At 47.8% G+C, this 12,319-nt stretch overlaps 1 protein-coding gene across 4 annotated transcripts in view; it reads right to left on the bottom strand.

The window, feature by feature from the left end:
• Positions 1-3,071: 3,071 nt before the first annotated feature.
• Positions 3,072-12,319, bottom strand: part of Man2a2 (mannosidase alpha class 2A member 2) — a 22,758-nt gene continuing 13,510 nt past the window's right edge. For 2 of the 4 annotated variants that reach the window (XM_033761092.1, XM_010621093.3), the window contains exons 20-24: positions 11,238-11,371; positions 10,847-10,921; positions 9,320-9,514; positions 9,121-9,231; positions 3,072-5,293 (exon numbers count right to left, since the gene is read on the bottom strand). In XM_033761092.1, the coding sequence (XP_033616983.1) occupies positions 5,141-5,293; positions 9,121-9,231; positions 9,320-9,514; positions 10,847-10,921; positions 11,238-11,371 (668 nt within the window). In that variant the 3' untranslated portion in view covers positions 3,072-5,140. The other 2 variants (XM_010621094.3, XM_010621095.1) reach the window with 2 other exon arrangements.

Genomic DNA, 12,319 nt, shown 5'->3' on the forward strand with positions numbered 1-12,319 from the left:
GACTGATATGTGGGTTGCCTGTTGTCTCCAAGCAGGGCATGATGCTAATTGTGTACCTCAACCCCTCCAAGCCTGGCTTCCTCAGCAGTGAGGTGGATCCTGTAATTATCAGGATCAGATTATACGACATTCCTGAGGGAGCCTGACATGGGGACTCTCAAGAAGGGGTCCGCACTGGGATAGCTGGGAGGGATGACAGGTGCAACCCTAGCTGGGCACGGGACAGACCTTAGCAGTCACATGGTAAGGTCTGCGGAGGACTTGCAGCCGCAGAAACTCGGTGTTCTGCAGCTTTCCTCTGCGCTCAGTTAGCCGAGTTCTTCGGTTGCTAAGCAGCAGGAACTTCCGGAGCGCCCCCAAAGGACCCTAGGGAGGCCTCGCCCACGGGGGCGGAGTCTGGCGGGCAGAGTCCGCCCCAAGCGAGCTTCCTTGGGGTTTCGTGGGTGTGCGCCAAGGCGCTGAGGCTTCTTAAGCTTCCTTGGAAAGTGACCGTTTAGGGGACGAGAAAATTTAGGTCAGATGGCTTACCGTGGTTATTTGCCCAAAAGAAGGTCCCACGGTGGGGTCTGCGAAAAAATAGGCACAGGACAACCAAAAAAGCTTGTTTTGAAAGAAAAGGAGTTTCAGGATAATCCCAGATAAAAAGATGAACAACATTCGGTCTAATCCTTTTAAAGCACACCTAGGCTATGGTGCCTTCTGGTTTAAAATTTTTAATCTTTTTTTAAAATAAGTTTTGCTGGAGCGGGATTACATGAATTTTTAATATACTCAAGTGAAATAAGTCACACATGTGTAAATACCGAATAGTTTCTCTGGGGTGAAAAACTATAATAATACACAAGATCCTAATAGGATAATTAACAATGTGAAATAGGAAGAAAAGGGCTACAGGTGCAGGGAAAGTGGGAAGGAAGGGTAGGGGAAAGGGAATGAGAGAAAAGAAAAAAATAGGAGAAAATGAAAAAATGGAAATAAAGTGTTTGTAAATAGGGAGGGGAGGAGGGTGAAGGGAGGGCAGGGACAAGGGGAAAAAAATGAGAACCAAGACCAGTCATGTAGAGGTACAAGATCCCAATAATGAATGTAACTGTACTGTACATCTAGAATGTACCAATAAACTCAATAAAAAGAAAAAAAAACTTTTTAAAAAACTTCTTTACATTTAAGATACCTCCTAGGCCAGGCATGGTGGTGCAGGCCCATGGACCCAGCACTTGGGAGGCTGAGGCAGGAGAATTGCGCGAGTATGAGGCCAGCCTAAAGGCCCCTCTTCTTCTATAACATTGGAGACTGGGTTTTAACATAAATTCGGAAGGGACACAGATACTCAAACAATGAGGCATTCTCACAAAGAAACCCATGTATTTCTTCCTCCACTGCAGGACCTTCTCTTCAACCCTGTAATATTCCAAATACTAAGGAGTTGTCTGTTCTACTTAAGCTTTCTATACCTAGGCTGCCCTATTTCCAGGGTCTTTTTTTTTTTTTTTTTTTTGGCACTTACAAGGCAAGCACTGAGCTAAATCCCCAGCCCCAGGGTCTTCACTTTTAATTCAGATTTATTCTCAGCGAAGTCCGAAGTTGGAGCCCAAATGGATGGAGAGTCTGCAAAGCCAGTTGGTCCTGGATGCAATATGGATTTTTTTCCCACTTACCTTAGGTGAAACTGCAGGGGCTGTGAAGGATCTCTCTGGTGTCATCCTTCACTACGAGGACCCTCAATGTTTGTCCTTGTGTACCTTTTCATTAGGGAAGAACAAAGATCTTGTTTCTGGACAAGCAGGTGATGCTCCTGCTAAGAGATACAGCACTCCCCATGCCACAGACAAGCCACACCCAAATGTTCTCAGGGCTGATCACCATGCACCCAAGGACCCAGTTCCTACATGTAGAGAGTTGCAGGCAGAAACAGAATTTTATCCATTTCCAGGGGCTGAAGTTTGTGTTGTGTCCTGGTTCCAATTTTGTCATCCTGAGGCCTCAGTGCCAGAGCTTCATGGTTAAGAGTTGCTTCTTGCCTTAAAATAGACAGACCTGCCGGGCACGGTGGTGCACGCCTGTAATCCCAGCACTCGGGAGGCTGAGGTAGGAGGATCGCTGTGAGTTGGAGACCAGCCTGGGCTACATAGTGAGTTCCAGGTCAGTCTCAACTACATAGTGAGACCCTGTCTCAAAAAAAAAAATTTTTTTTTAAATAGACAGACCCATTTCCAAATTATGTGCTCACCTGGGTGCTTGTTAAAATGGAAGTTCTTTGGCCCCTTCTCCAGAGACTGGTTCAAGCACTGTACCCAGGATCCTTTTATACATCAACCTCAAGGCAGTTCATGACTCTGCCCTGCAACACCCAGGCTAAAGAAGCCCTTAGGAGGCTGTGTGTGTGTGTGTGTGTGTGTGTGTGTGTGTGTGTGTGTGTGTATTACTGGGGACTGACCCCAGGCCCTTGGGCAAGCTAGCTAAACACCCTAGAACTAAGCTGCATCCCCAGTTCTTTTAAAAATTTTGAGACAAGCGTCTCATCAAGTAGCCCAAGCTGCCCCTGAACTTTCAATCTTCCTGTTTCTGCCTCCTGAGTAGCTGGGATAACAACCATGTATTGGCATGCTGGGTTGAACTGTCCATAACCAATTCTTGTGACACTGGGCCACATTTTTAACACAGTTTAATTGATTTTAAAAGGCTAGTGTACAGCATTAAACATGGGTCAGATGAATAATTTAATTGCATATCTAAGACCTCCAAAGATAATGTTCTTTATTCTGCTAATTTAAAGGTTCACAGATTTTCACCCATCATTTGATTACAATGAAATTTGCTCTGATTATTTAGCATCCTTTACTAATATCATAGCTCTTATTTGTGTAGCTCTGCTATGGCCCATGCATTACACTAAGCAGTTCCCATTGATCATATTTCTTCCATGAGATGGATAGTACTCCAGTTGCCGAGGCTCTAAGGACTCTTTAAGATCTGCAGGAACTCAGCTCTGTCACTCTGGAGTCTTCAGGTGGCTGCCTGGAAGGCCCCTGTGACTCAAATCCCCTAGCAAGCTTTTCTCCTATATTGTACTGATTTTTTTTATGTGTTGGAAATCTTTCCTCCCATGTCTCACGTGTCTTCTAAGCTTGACGCTTCCCACAGCATATTTTCAGGGTTTTGTTTTTGTTTTTTGGTGGTAGTAAAAGCTGTTATCTTTTCCCTTATTATGTCTCTTAGGGTTCATGTTTAGAAAAGACTTTCCCACATCACAGGTATAAAAATATCTTTTCTTGAGTAATTTTGTCATTTTGTTTTTTTCCCTCTAGAACTAATTTTTGTGGAAACTGAGGTAGAGATCTAACTCTAATAGATAGCTAGTTGTCACAAAGTACTTTTATTAAATAATCAATTTTTCCCCACTTAAAATCCTTTTTATCATATATAAAATTCTTGTGTTCCAGGATCTGTTTCTGGACTCTCTGTATTGTCCCTCTGGTCTGTCTGACACAGTCTGTCATGCTGATTCAATCCATGCTCACAGGAAAGTCCTTTGGGAGACCTGGTCCCTTTGGGAAACAAGTCCCTTATCCCCCCTCAGCACCACCCTAACTCCCATCTATTGCCACTTAGAACTGACTTGGTTTCTCCCACCTTTACTCTTCCAAATGAACTTTGGAACCAAATGAATCCCAGAAAGTATTCACTCTTGCAATTACATTGAATTTATGGGCTGAAGTGGGAAGAACCAAGATCTTTACAGGAATGTGTAGCATTGGGTCACTTTATGGAAAACTTAGTAGGTCTTTTTAACTCTCTTAGATTTTACTGATAGGCAGCTTTATTGTCTACAAATAATGGAATATAATTCTTCCCTACCCCCTCATCTGCCTTACTGCAGGGGTGAGTGGGGCCACAACACTTCTACATAACCTCAAGGCCTGGCTAGTTCCTGACTCTCACGGGGATGCCTGTGGTGTCTGACTCTTTAGAAACCCTGACAGAGACCTTTGTGTAGATCAGGATGTTTCTTCCTAGTCTAAGAGTTTTAATAAGGGATGGATATAAATTTTACCAAATATCTTTTCAGCATCTGAAGAGACTCGTAAACTTTTCTCTATTGATCAAAGCTGAAATAAAGGCTCATAAGCAGCCCTACTGCCTCCTAATTTAGCCTCCATAACCCTCATCTGTGCCAGGAATGGAACACTTCTGCCCAAAAATGGTGAAGCCCCAAGGCCTGCCTGTCAGGCACAGTACCAGAGGCTTCCCAAGCTACACAGGCACTCAGGGTCTTAGAGGCTCACTTTCTTTCATAAGAAAGGAAAGTTTTAGGGCCAAACCCCAGGACAGGAAGGAACTCTTGGGGACCATAGTGCATGAATTAAAGGGAACGAAGAGGGGTCAGGTAAGGAGGAAGAATCCCCCACATACACCCCTGTCACCACCCCAACCCACAAGTTACAGACCCACTGCCGTCTGAGGTTGGGGGTTTTGGTACCTGAAGTATCCTAAGACCTCTGCTCATAGGCCTAGCAAGTCTTTCTGGTCACCTTGCAGCCCCTAGCCAGGGCATGCAGGCCTAGTGGCCTTGAGAGTAGAGACTCACAGAAGGCAGCGAAGCCCTCGGGCCCTTAGGAGAAAAAGGGATTCCTTCTCCTCTTCCACCCCACTGACAACTGCTGGTCCCCATCTGTCTCCCCCCAGAACTGCTCTCATCTTGCTCCCCACACCGGGCCAGGACAAGTGGCCTCTACTCCACCACAGAACCCCCAGAGCCAGCCCTTGCCTATAGTTACCTATGTGGGCTGCTACCCACTTAGCCTCTCTGACCGCCTCTATCTACCCCTGCACCTTCTACATCCCGTTCTGGGAAAAGGGTGGGTGTCTGGACCAGGGCCCAGCTGGGCAACCACTCACAGAACAGCCCAAAGTAGAGCCTGGGATAGCCTGCCCTGACCAAGGGCCTCATCTCCAACACCTCACCACGTCTGCCCTACCTGCCAGTGGCTGGGCATGTGGGTTGCCCCAGACACAGAAGCAACAAAGAACAGAAAGCGAGAGCAGAGCCCAGTCTGTCACAGTTCCGAGAGGCAGATTGGATGGGATACCCAGGGTGGCAGTCTCTGTGGATGAACTTTTCTTCAGGCCACAAGAAGCCCTAACCCAAGCGGAGGCGAAAGGTGGCGATCTCCATGGGCTCCACGTAGAGGTCTGTGCTGTTGGAGGGTGAGGCCAGTGGGTAGAGTAGGGTCAAGGAGGTTGGCTGCAGGAACACTACATCCAGGCCGTGGAAAAGGCTGCCCAGGGCTACCTGTGGGACAGAAAGGCTGGGGTCCATGGGGTGCTGCCACACCAGTTATCAGGCTCTTCATCTACATCACTTCTCTAAGAATCAGAAAGGACAGGAACAAGATCAGGGTGTCCGCTCTTACCACTCTTATTCAGTATAGTTCTGGACACTTTACCCAGAGCAATTAGGCCAGAGAAAGAAAGAAAAGGGATACAGACAGGAAGGGAAGAGTCATATTATACTTGTTTGCAGATCATATCATCCTATACTTACAAGACCAAAATAGACTTTTAGAGCTGCTAGATAAATCCAGCAATATAGTAGGATATAAAAATTAATACTAATGAATAGTTTAGTCAGGTGTGGTGGTGCACACCTGTAATCCCAGCACTCTGGGAGGCTGAGGGAAGAAGATCACAAGTTCAAGACCTGTCTGGGAAACTTAGTGAGGACCTGTTTCAAAGTAAAAAAAAAAAAAAATTAGGGCTGGGGATTTAGCTCAGTGTTGCCGCCACCTACCTCACAAGCACAAGGTCTTGAGTTTGATCCCTCATGCCAAAAAAACAAAACAAAACAAAAAAAGTTAAAAGGAGGGGCAGGGGATACAGTTCAGTGCCAAAGTCCCAGGTTCAATTCCCAGTAATGGGGGGGGGGCAATAGCCTTTTTATACACCAATAGACTAGCTGAGAAAGAAATCAGAAAAATAATTCACAATAGCTTCCAATAAAATCAAATACCTAGGGATCAATCTAGCCAAAGTGAAAAACCTCTGACATGAAAATTTTAGAACACTGAAGAAAGAAACTGAAGAAGACACCAGGAGATGGAAATGTGGGAGAAGTTCAAGCCTGGCTGGGCTAGGGGCACCGCACTCCTGTCTCCTGAGCTAACTCGGAGACCTTGCTAAGGCTGAGCTAACTCACTTAAGTGCATAGATGCTGGATCCAACAGGCTACACCTCCGTCCCTAGTCCGTGACTCCTTTGCCTCGCCCAAGAAAAATCACTCCACCGTGCTCCCAATAAGGTATCACCAAATGTTAAATGCTCCCCCGACGCTCCTCCCCCATGGTTGTCCCTATATAAGCCTGTGCATTTCCTGAAAAAAAGCAGAAGCTTCTAGAAACCTCCCCCGAGTCTGCTTGGTGATTCCATGCCTTACCCTTCCAAGTTGGAGCTCCCGAACCTTGTTCTGTGAGGGGGCTCGCGGAGGACAACATGGAAAGACCTCCCATGTTCACAGATTAGTAGAATTAATATTGTCAAGATGGCCATATTATCAAAAGTGATCTACAGATCCAATGCAATTTTAATAAAAATGCCTATGACATTATTCACAGAACTAGAAAAAACAACCCTAAAATTCATTTGGAAACACAAAATATCCCAAGTAGCCAAACCAATTCTAAGCAGTAAAAAATATGGTTAGAGCCATCACAATTCCCAATTTGAAATTATATACACAACCACAGCAACAAAATCAGCATGGTATTGGCACAAAAATAGGCATAATGACCCATGGAATAGAATAAAGGCCACACAACTAAACCAATACAGCTACAGCCATCTGATTCCAGACAAAGGAGCCAAAAAAATGTGTGGGGAAAAGACAGTCTCTTTCATAACCGGTGCTGGGAAAATAGGCCATCCATTTGAAGAAGACAAACTAGATTCCTATCTTTCACCCTGTACAAAAATCAATCAAAATGGATCAAAGACCTAGGTATTAGATTTGAAACTTTAAGGGCTGGGGATTTAGCGTAGTGGTTCCACCGCCTGACTTAAAAGCTCAAATTCCCAAGATTAATCCCCAGTACCAAAAAAAATTTTTTTTAATTTTAAAAATTTAATAAATAAATAAGTAGATTTGAAACTGTGAAACTGCTAAAAGAAAATGTAGGGGAACATCTGACGCCATAGGCACAGGCAGAGACTTTCTGAATAGGATTCCAACAGCACAGGAAATAATGGTAAGAACCAACAAATGGGACAACATTGAACTAAAAAATTTCTGCATACCAAGAGTAACAACTAAAAGAATGAGCCTGCAGACTGAGAGAAAATCTTTACCAGTTACTCTTCTGACTGGAGTAATACTCTATCTAGAAATATAAATATATAGAAAATAAATGCACAAAAAAATAGCTGAATCAATAAATGGGCAAATGAACTGAACAGACATTTCTGTTTTTTTCGGTACCTGGGATCAAACTCAGGACCTTGCATTTGCGAGACAGGTGTGGCACCACTGAGCTAAATCCCTGGCCAAACATTTCTCAAAAGTACAAATGGCCAATAAGTATACAGAAAAATGTTAAACATCTTTAGCTATTAGGGAAATGCAAATCAAAACTGCCCTGAGAGTCCCTCTCACCCCAGTCAGAATGTATTCATCAAGAATACAGAAAACAATGCTGGTGAGGGTGCAGGGGTAGGGATGGAGGGAGAGAACCCTTTCACAATGTTGATGCGAATGTAAATTCATATAGCCATTATGAAAATCAGTATGCAGGTTCCTCAAAAAACTAAAACAGAGCTACCATTTGATCCAGTTACAGCACTCCTTGGTACACAACTGGAGCAATGAATCAGTGTCCATTTAACTGCAGCACAATTCATAATGATCAAGATCGGAACCAGCCTAGGCGTCCACCAACAGATAAATGGGTAGAGAAGTGCGGTATATATACACAGTGGAGTATTAATCAGCCATGAGAACAAAATTTTGTCATTTTCTGGAAAACAGATGGATCTGCAAAGCATCACTTTGAGCAAAATAAGCCAGACTCACATAAATACTGCACATTCTCTCTAATACAAGGAATCTAAAAGAGATGACAAGAAAGAGGAGAGATCATTATTAGCCAAGAGGAAGGGAATAAGGAGGAGGGCAAGGGCAGGTAAGGGAGGGTGATGGGAAATGGATATGAGCAAAATATGCTATGTGTACTGCAACCCCCCAAATGTGAAACTGGGGGGGAAAGGTGAAGCAAAGCGGGTAATGGGGAATGGTGGTGATCAAAGTATGTTCTGTGCATATATAGCTCTGTCAAAATGAAAACCATGAATCTGTGTGACTAATAAGAGAAAAAGAGTGAAAAAATATTAAATCTGAAGGGCTGGGGTACAGCTTAGTGATGAGTGCGTTCTAAGCATGTGCTAGGCCCCAGTTCTGACCCCAGCACTACAGATAAAACAAACCTGCCAGGAGCGCCAACCTTTCAGGAGCATCGAACCTTCACACGTGTGTCTGCAGCCAATCTCAGGCTCACTGAGATTCGCTCAACCCCAAAGCCTGTCCATGGATCGCAGGGTGGGAACGGCCACAGCCAGATGCAGGTCTTTGAGGACAGGGACCGTATCACGGTCACTTCTGCATCAGTGGCGCTTAGCCCAGGGCCTGGCACGTGGGGTCATTTATCAGTGCCTGCTGAGACCATGGGTAGAGCTCACAGAGGAAGACCACTGTGGGTTTGGGTCATCTCTGGTGCTTTCCACTTTGTGTGGAACAGATCCCTGCCCCTTGTCTGGAACTGCCCTGTCAGGCCTCAGTAACTACAAATGCATCCCAGCTGCTTTTCTCATCTCTCTCCAATGCCTATGTGTAACTCTTTCTTTCTCTCTTTCTTTTTGAAACAGGGTCTCACTGAGTCACTAAATTTCCCAGGCTGGGCTGGAACTTGCAGTCTATCTGCCGCAGCCTCTGCAGTGCTGAGAGTGCGCCATTGGGCCCGGCCGGGTGTAACACTTCCTCCTCCCATCCTGCCCCCCAGCCCACCCGGCCCAGCAATGGACCGCCCTACCTGCCTCTCTGTAGAGCTCCTGCCTCCCACACCTGGGCCTGCTCACCTTGCCTTGGCTTGTGGAGCAGTTGAACCCCAAGTTCTTGGCCTCCAGGCCACAGTCAAAACCTTTGCGGTGTAAGATGAGTGCAGTATCTGCTGAGGGCAAGTTATCCTCCTGGGAAAGGGACAGGATGTGGGCAGTGAAGGGCAGGCTGGCACAGAGCCAGGGCAGAGGCCGGAATTTGCCCCACCAGGGTGCTCACCTCGGCCTGGAGCATGCGCAGGTTGAGCAAATGGAAGTCACAAGGCAGCGAGGAAGCCAGAGGAAGAAAGGCACGCAGACTGGGGCCTGGGGATGGCATCTGGGCGACGGGCAGGGTGAACACCGGGGTGTTTAGGTACATGGAGGTCAGGTGGCTGAGGAGGGATGGGTAGCTGGTAGAGCGGTCGTCCTGAACCTGCGGGAAGTGCCAAGAGGTGGGTGAGGCACGGCCAGGCTGAGGGCAAAGGGAGGCTGGCACGGCACATCCAGGCCAACTCTTTTGCAAAGAGACTTCTTGGTAGGTCTGGCTCCAGGCCTAGCACCTCTAACCCTTCATATGTGGCTATTTCCCACAGTATCCAATTCAGAGGCCACGTCTTTCTGATATTTTTTTGCTTCCGTAACACTGAGATGAGTAGCATACTCTCTTCAGCAACATAGCCCATTAGAGACAGAGAGACAGAGCCCCTCAGTGCAGGCAGGGAATGTAGACAGATGTACCCTTCTGTTTACACATGTGGGACAAAAGGGTGGGAGATGAGCGTCTGATGGAGAAAGTGCTCCCAAGCCATCTCGGGTCCCCAGGAGGCCCCACATCCGCAGTGCCAGTCTGGTGCTCAGGGCCCCAGCCCCTGCGACTCTGCCCTCGACACCACACCCACAGGCTTACACACAACTGTCCTCCAAAGCCCCTACTCTCTGTCTCTGATTCCTGGCCCTAGCATATCCAGAATCTCACTTCCCTCTCCCCTGACCCAAGTTCTACCCATCCAAGGCTTAGTTCAAGTCCAAGCCACCAACACTTCCTATTTGAACAGCCTTTAAACTGTCCACCTGCTCCCGGCGGTTCGGGTAGTTCACTGAGGGCAGAGTCCTGACAGTGTCCCTTCTGCTCCGACCCTTTTCTGGGTACCCGGGCTCTGTGGCCAGGTATTCATGGTCACTACTATCAACCTAACCACCCCGCCATGCTCGCGCCCAGCACCAACCACAGAGCCTCCTGCACGGAAATCCACAGCATCTGTACTTCTAAACAGTAGCACTTGAGGCCACTGAGGAACAAAATGTGCCCAACGAGAATGAAAAACTGATCCTTTATTTCATACTAATTCACTGGGACAGGCCCACGTGTCTGGTGGCTACCACAGGACAGCACAGCTCTGGTGTAACTAAAAGAACTTGGTGCCAGTCCACATTCATGTGTCCCCAGGGCTCCCACCAGGTGCCATGGCATCCACCAAAGTAAGCCTGGCCCACACCTCCTTCAGGACCTCCTGTGACCTCTGCAGCCCCCAGTGTAATCGCTCTCCTCAGGACCTGGGCACACATGTCCACTTTTACCCCAGCCCTACTCACAAGTAAGTTCCTAGAGCCAGCAGCACTGTGCCTCTGCGCCTAGAACTGCCAGGACTCAGTGTTTGTGTGATGGGTGTGGTTGAGCCACAGACCCTAGGGCAACAAGCAATGGACTCAGACTACAGGGACAGCTTGCTGGGACCGGCCAGTCACTCCCGTCGCCCACCCTTACCTCTCGGTCACTGCTCCTGCTGCTGGGAAAGACCAAGCCCCTAAACATGGCTGCCAGTTTGCAGAAAAAGCCAGGCTGGTGGGGCAAAGAAAGCCATGAGATGAGCGGGGACAGGCAAAGGGTTAGAGAATGCTGTGGCTGGGGTAGGGTGGGGGCAGCAGAGAGGAAGGTGGGAGACAACACAGGGCACAGGCAACAGTGGGGGTGGCACGGTGAATGAGATGGTCAGGGAGATGCAGACAGCTGCCTGCCACAATCCGGACTTAGCCCTGCTCTGCCTGTCCCTTGCCTCCTCTAGGGAGGCTGTAACACCCCCCCGCTACATACCACCCCCACCCCGTCACCACGTGACAAGCCTGCACTGGCCCCTGGGCACCAAGCCCAGGTTTACCTCACTGCCCATGGTTCGCCGTTCAAGCAGGAGGCGGAAACGGTTCCAGGTTCTCTTGTTGTCCTTGAGCCCTTGGCCCAGGCCTCGGTTATCATCCTGCATCAGCCGCCTGTCCAAGATCACCTCCAGCTGGCCTGGGGAAGGAATGAGCCCAGAGGAAGGAATGCCACCCCACCCCAGAGTGGACAGCTTGCGGAGGCATGTCCCTGACACAGCCCCAAGGTAAAAGCCTGGGAGAGAGACACCAGGAAGGCTGAGAGAGTGGCCCTGTGACCCTGTCTCACAGATGAGGAAACGGCAGGCCCAGAGAGGGTAGTCATGCTCTGTGACTCAGGAGTGGGGCCCAAGTCCAGGAGCCCCAGCACAAAGCCCTACCTAGACATCACATAAAGCAAACTAAGTAAGCGAGCAGGGGACAGAGAGCAGCACCATGCCCAGGATCACTGCAGATTCCATCTCTGGGGCAGATTTCTCAGGCTGAGACTCAAACCACCTCCTGCTCTACACGGCAGGGGACAGCCAGAAGGTCAGCGAGCCAGACGCCAGCTCTGATGGCCTCGTCCGTCAGAAGTTGGGCTATGGCGAGGACAGCCAGACGGTGAATGAGGAGAGGCTCAGATTCTTGGGGCTCCCTGGGGGACACAGCTGGCTGATGGCCACCTCAGCTTGCCTTATCCTTTTTTTCAGTACTGGGGATTGAACTCAGTCCCCATTGAGTTATATCCCCAATCCTTTTAAATTTTTTTCTAATTAAAAAATTAAGACAAGGTTTTGTTAAATTGCTCAGGCTAGGCTCGAACTTGCCTCCTTCCTCAGCCTCCCACACTGCTGGAATTACTGCTGGGTACCATCATGAATAGCTTCCAGCACAGTTTTGTTTGTTTTTAAATTTTGACACAGGGTCTAAGTCACTAAATTGTCCAGGCTGGGTTTGAACTCAAGATCGTCCTGCCTCACCTTCTGGGCTGGGATTATAGATGTGCCACCATCCATGCCTGACTCATCTCTGCTATTTTTTTTTTTTTTTTTTTTTTTTTTTTTTTTTTTTTTTGGGGTTAAACCCCGGGGGGTACCACTGCTTA

The sequence above is a fragment of the Fukomys damarensis genome, unplaced genomic scaffold (genome assembly GCF_012274545.1).
Source record: "Fukomys damarensis isolate Sample0158 unplaced genomic scaffold, DMR_v1.0_HiC HiC_scaffold_7, whole genome shotgun sequence".
Lineage (NCBI taxonomy): Eukaryota > Metazoa > Chordata > Mammalia > Rodentia > Bathyergidae > Fukomys > Fukomys damarensis.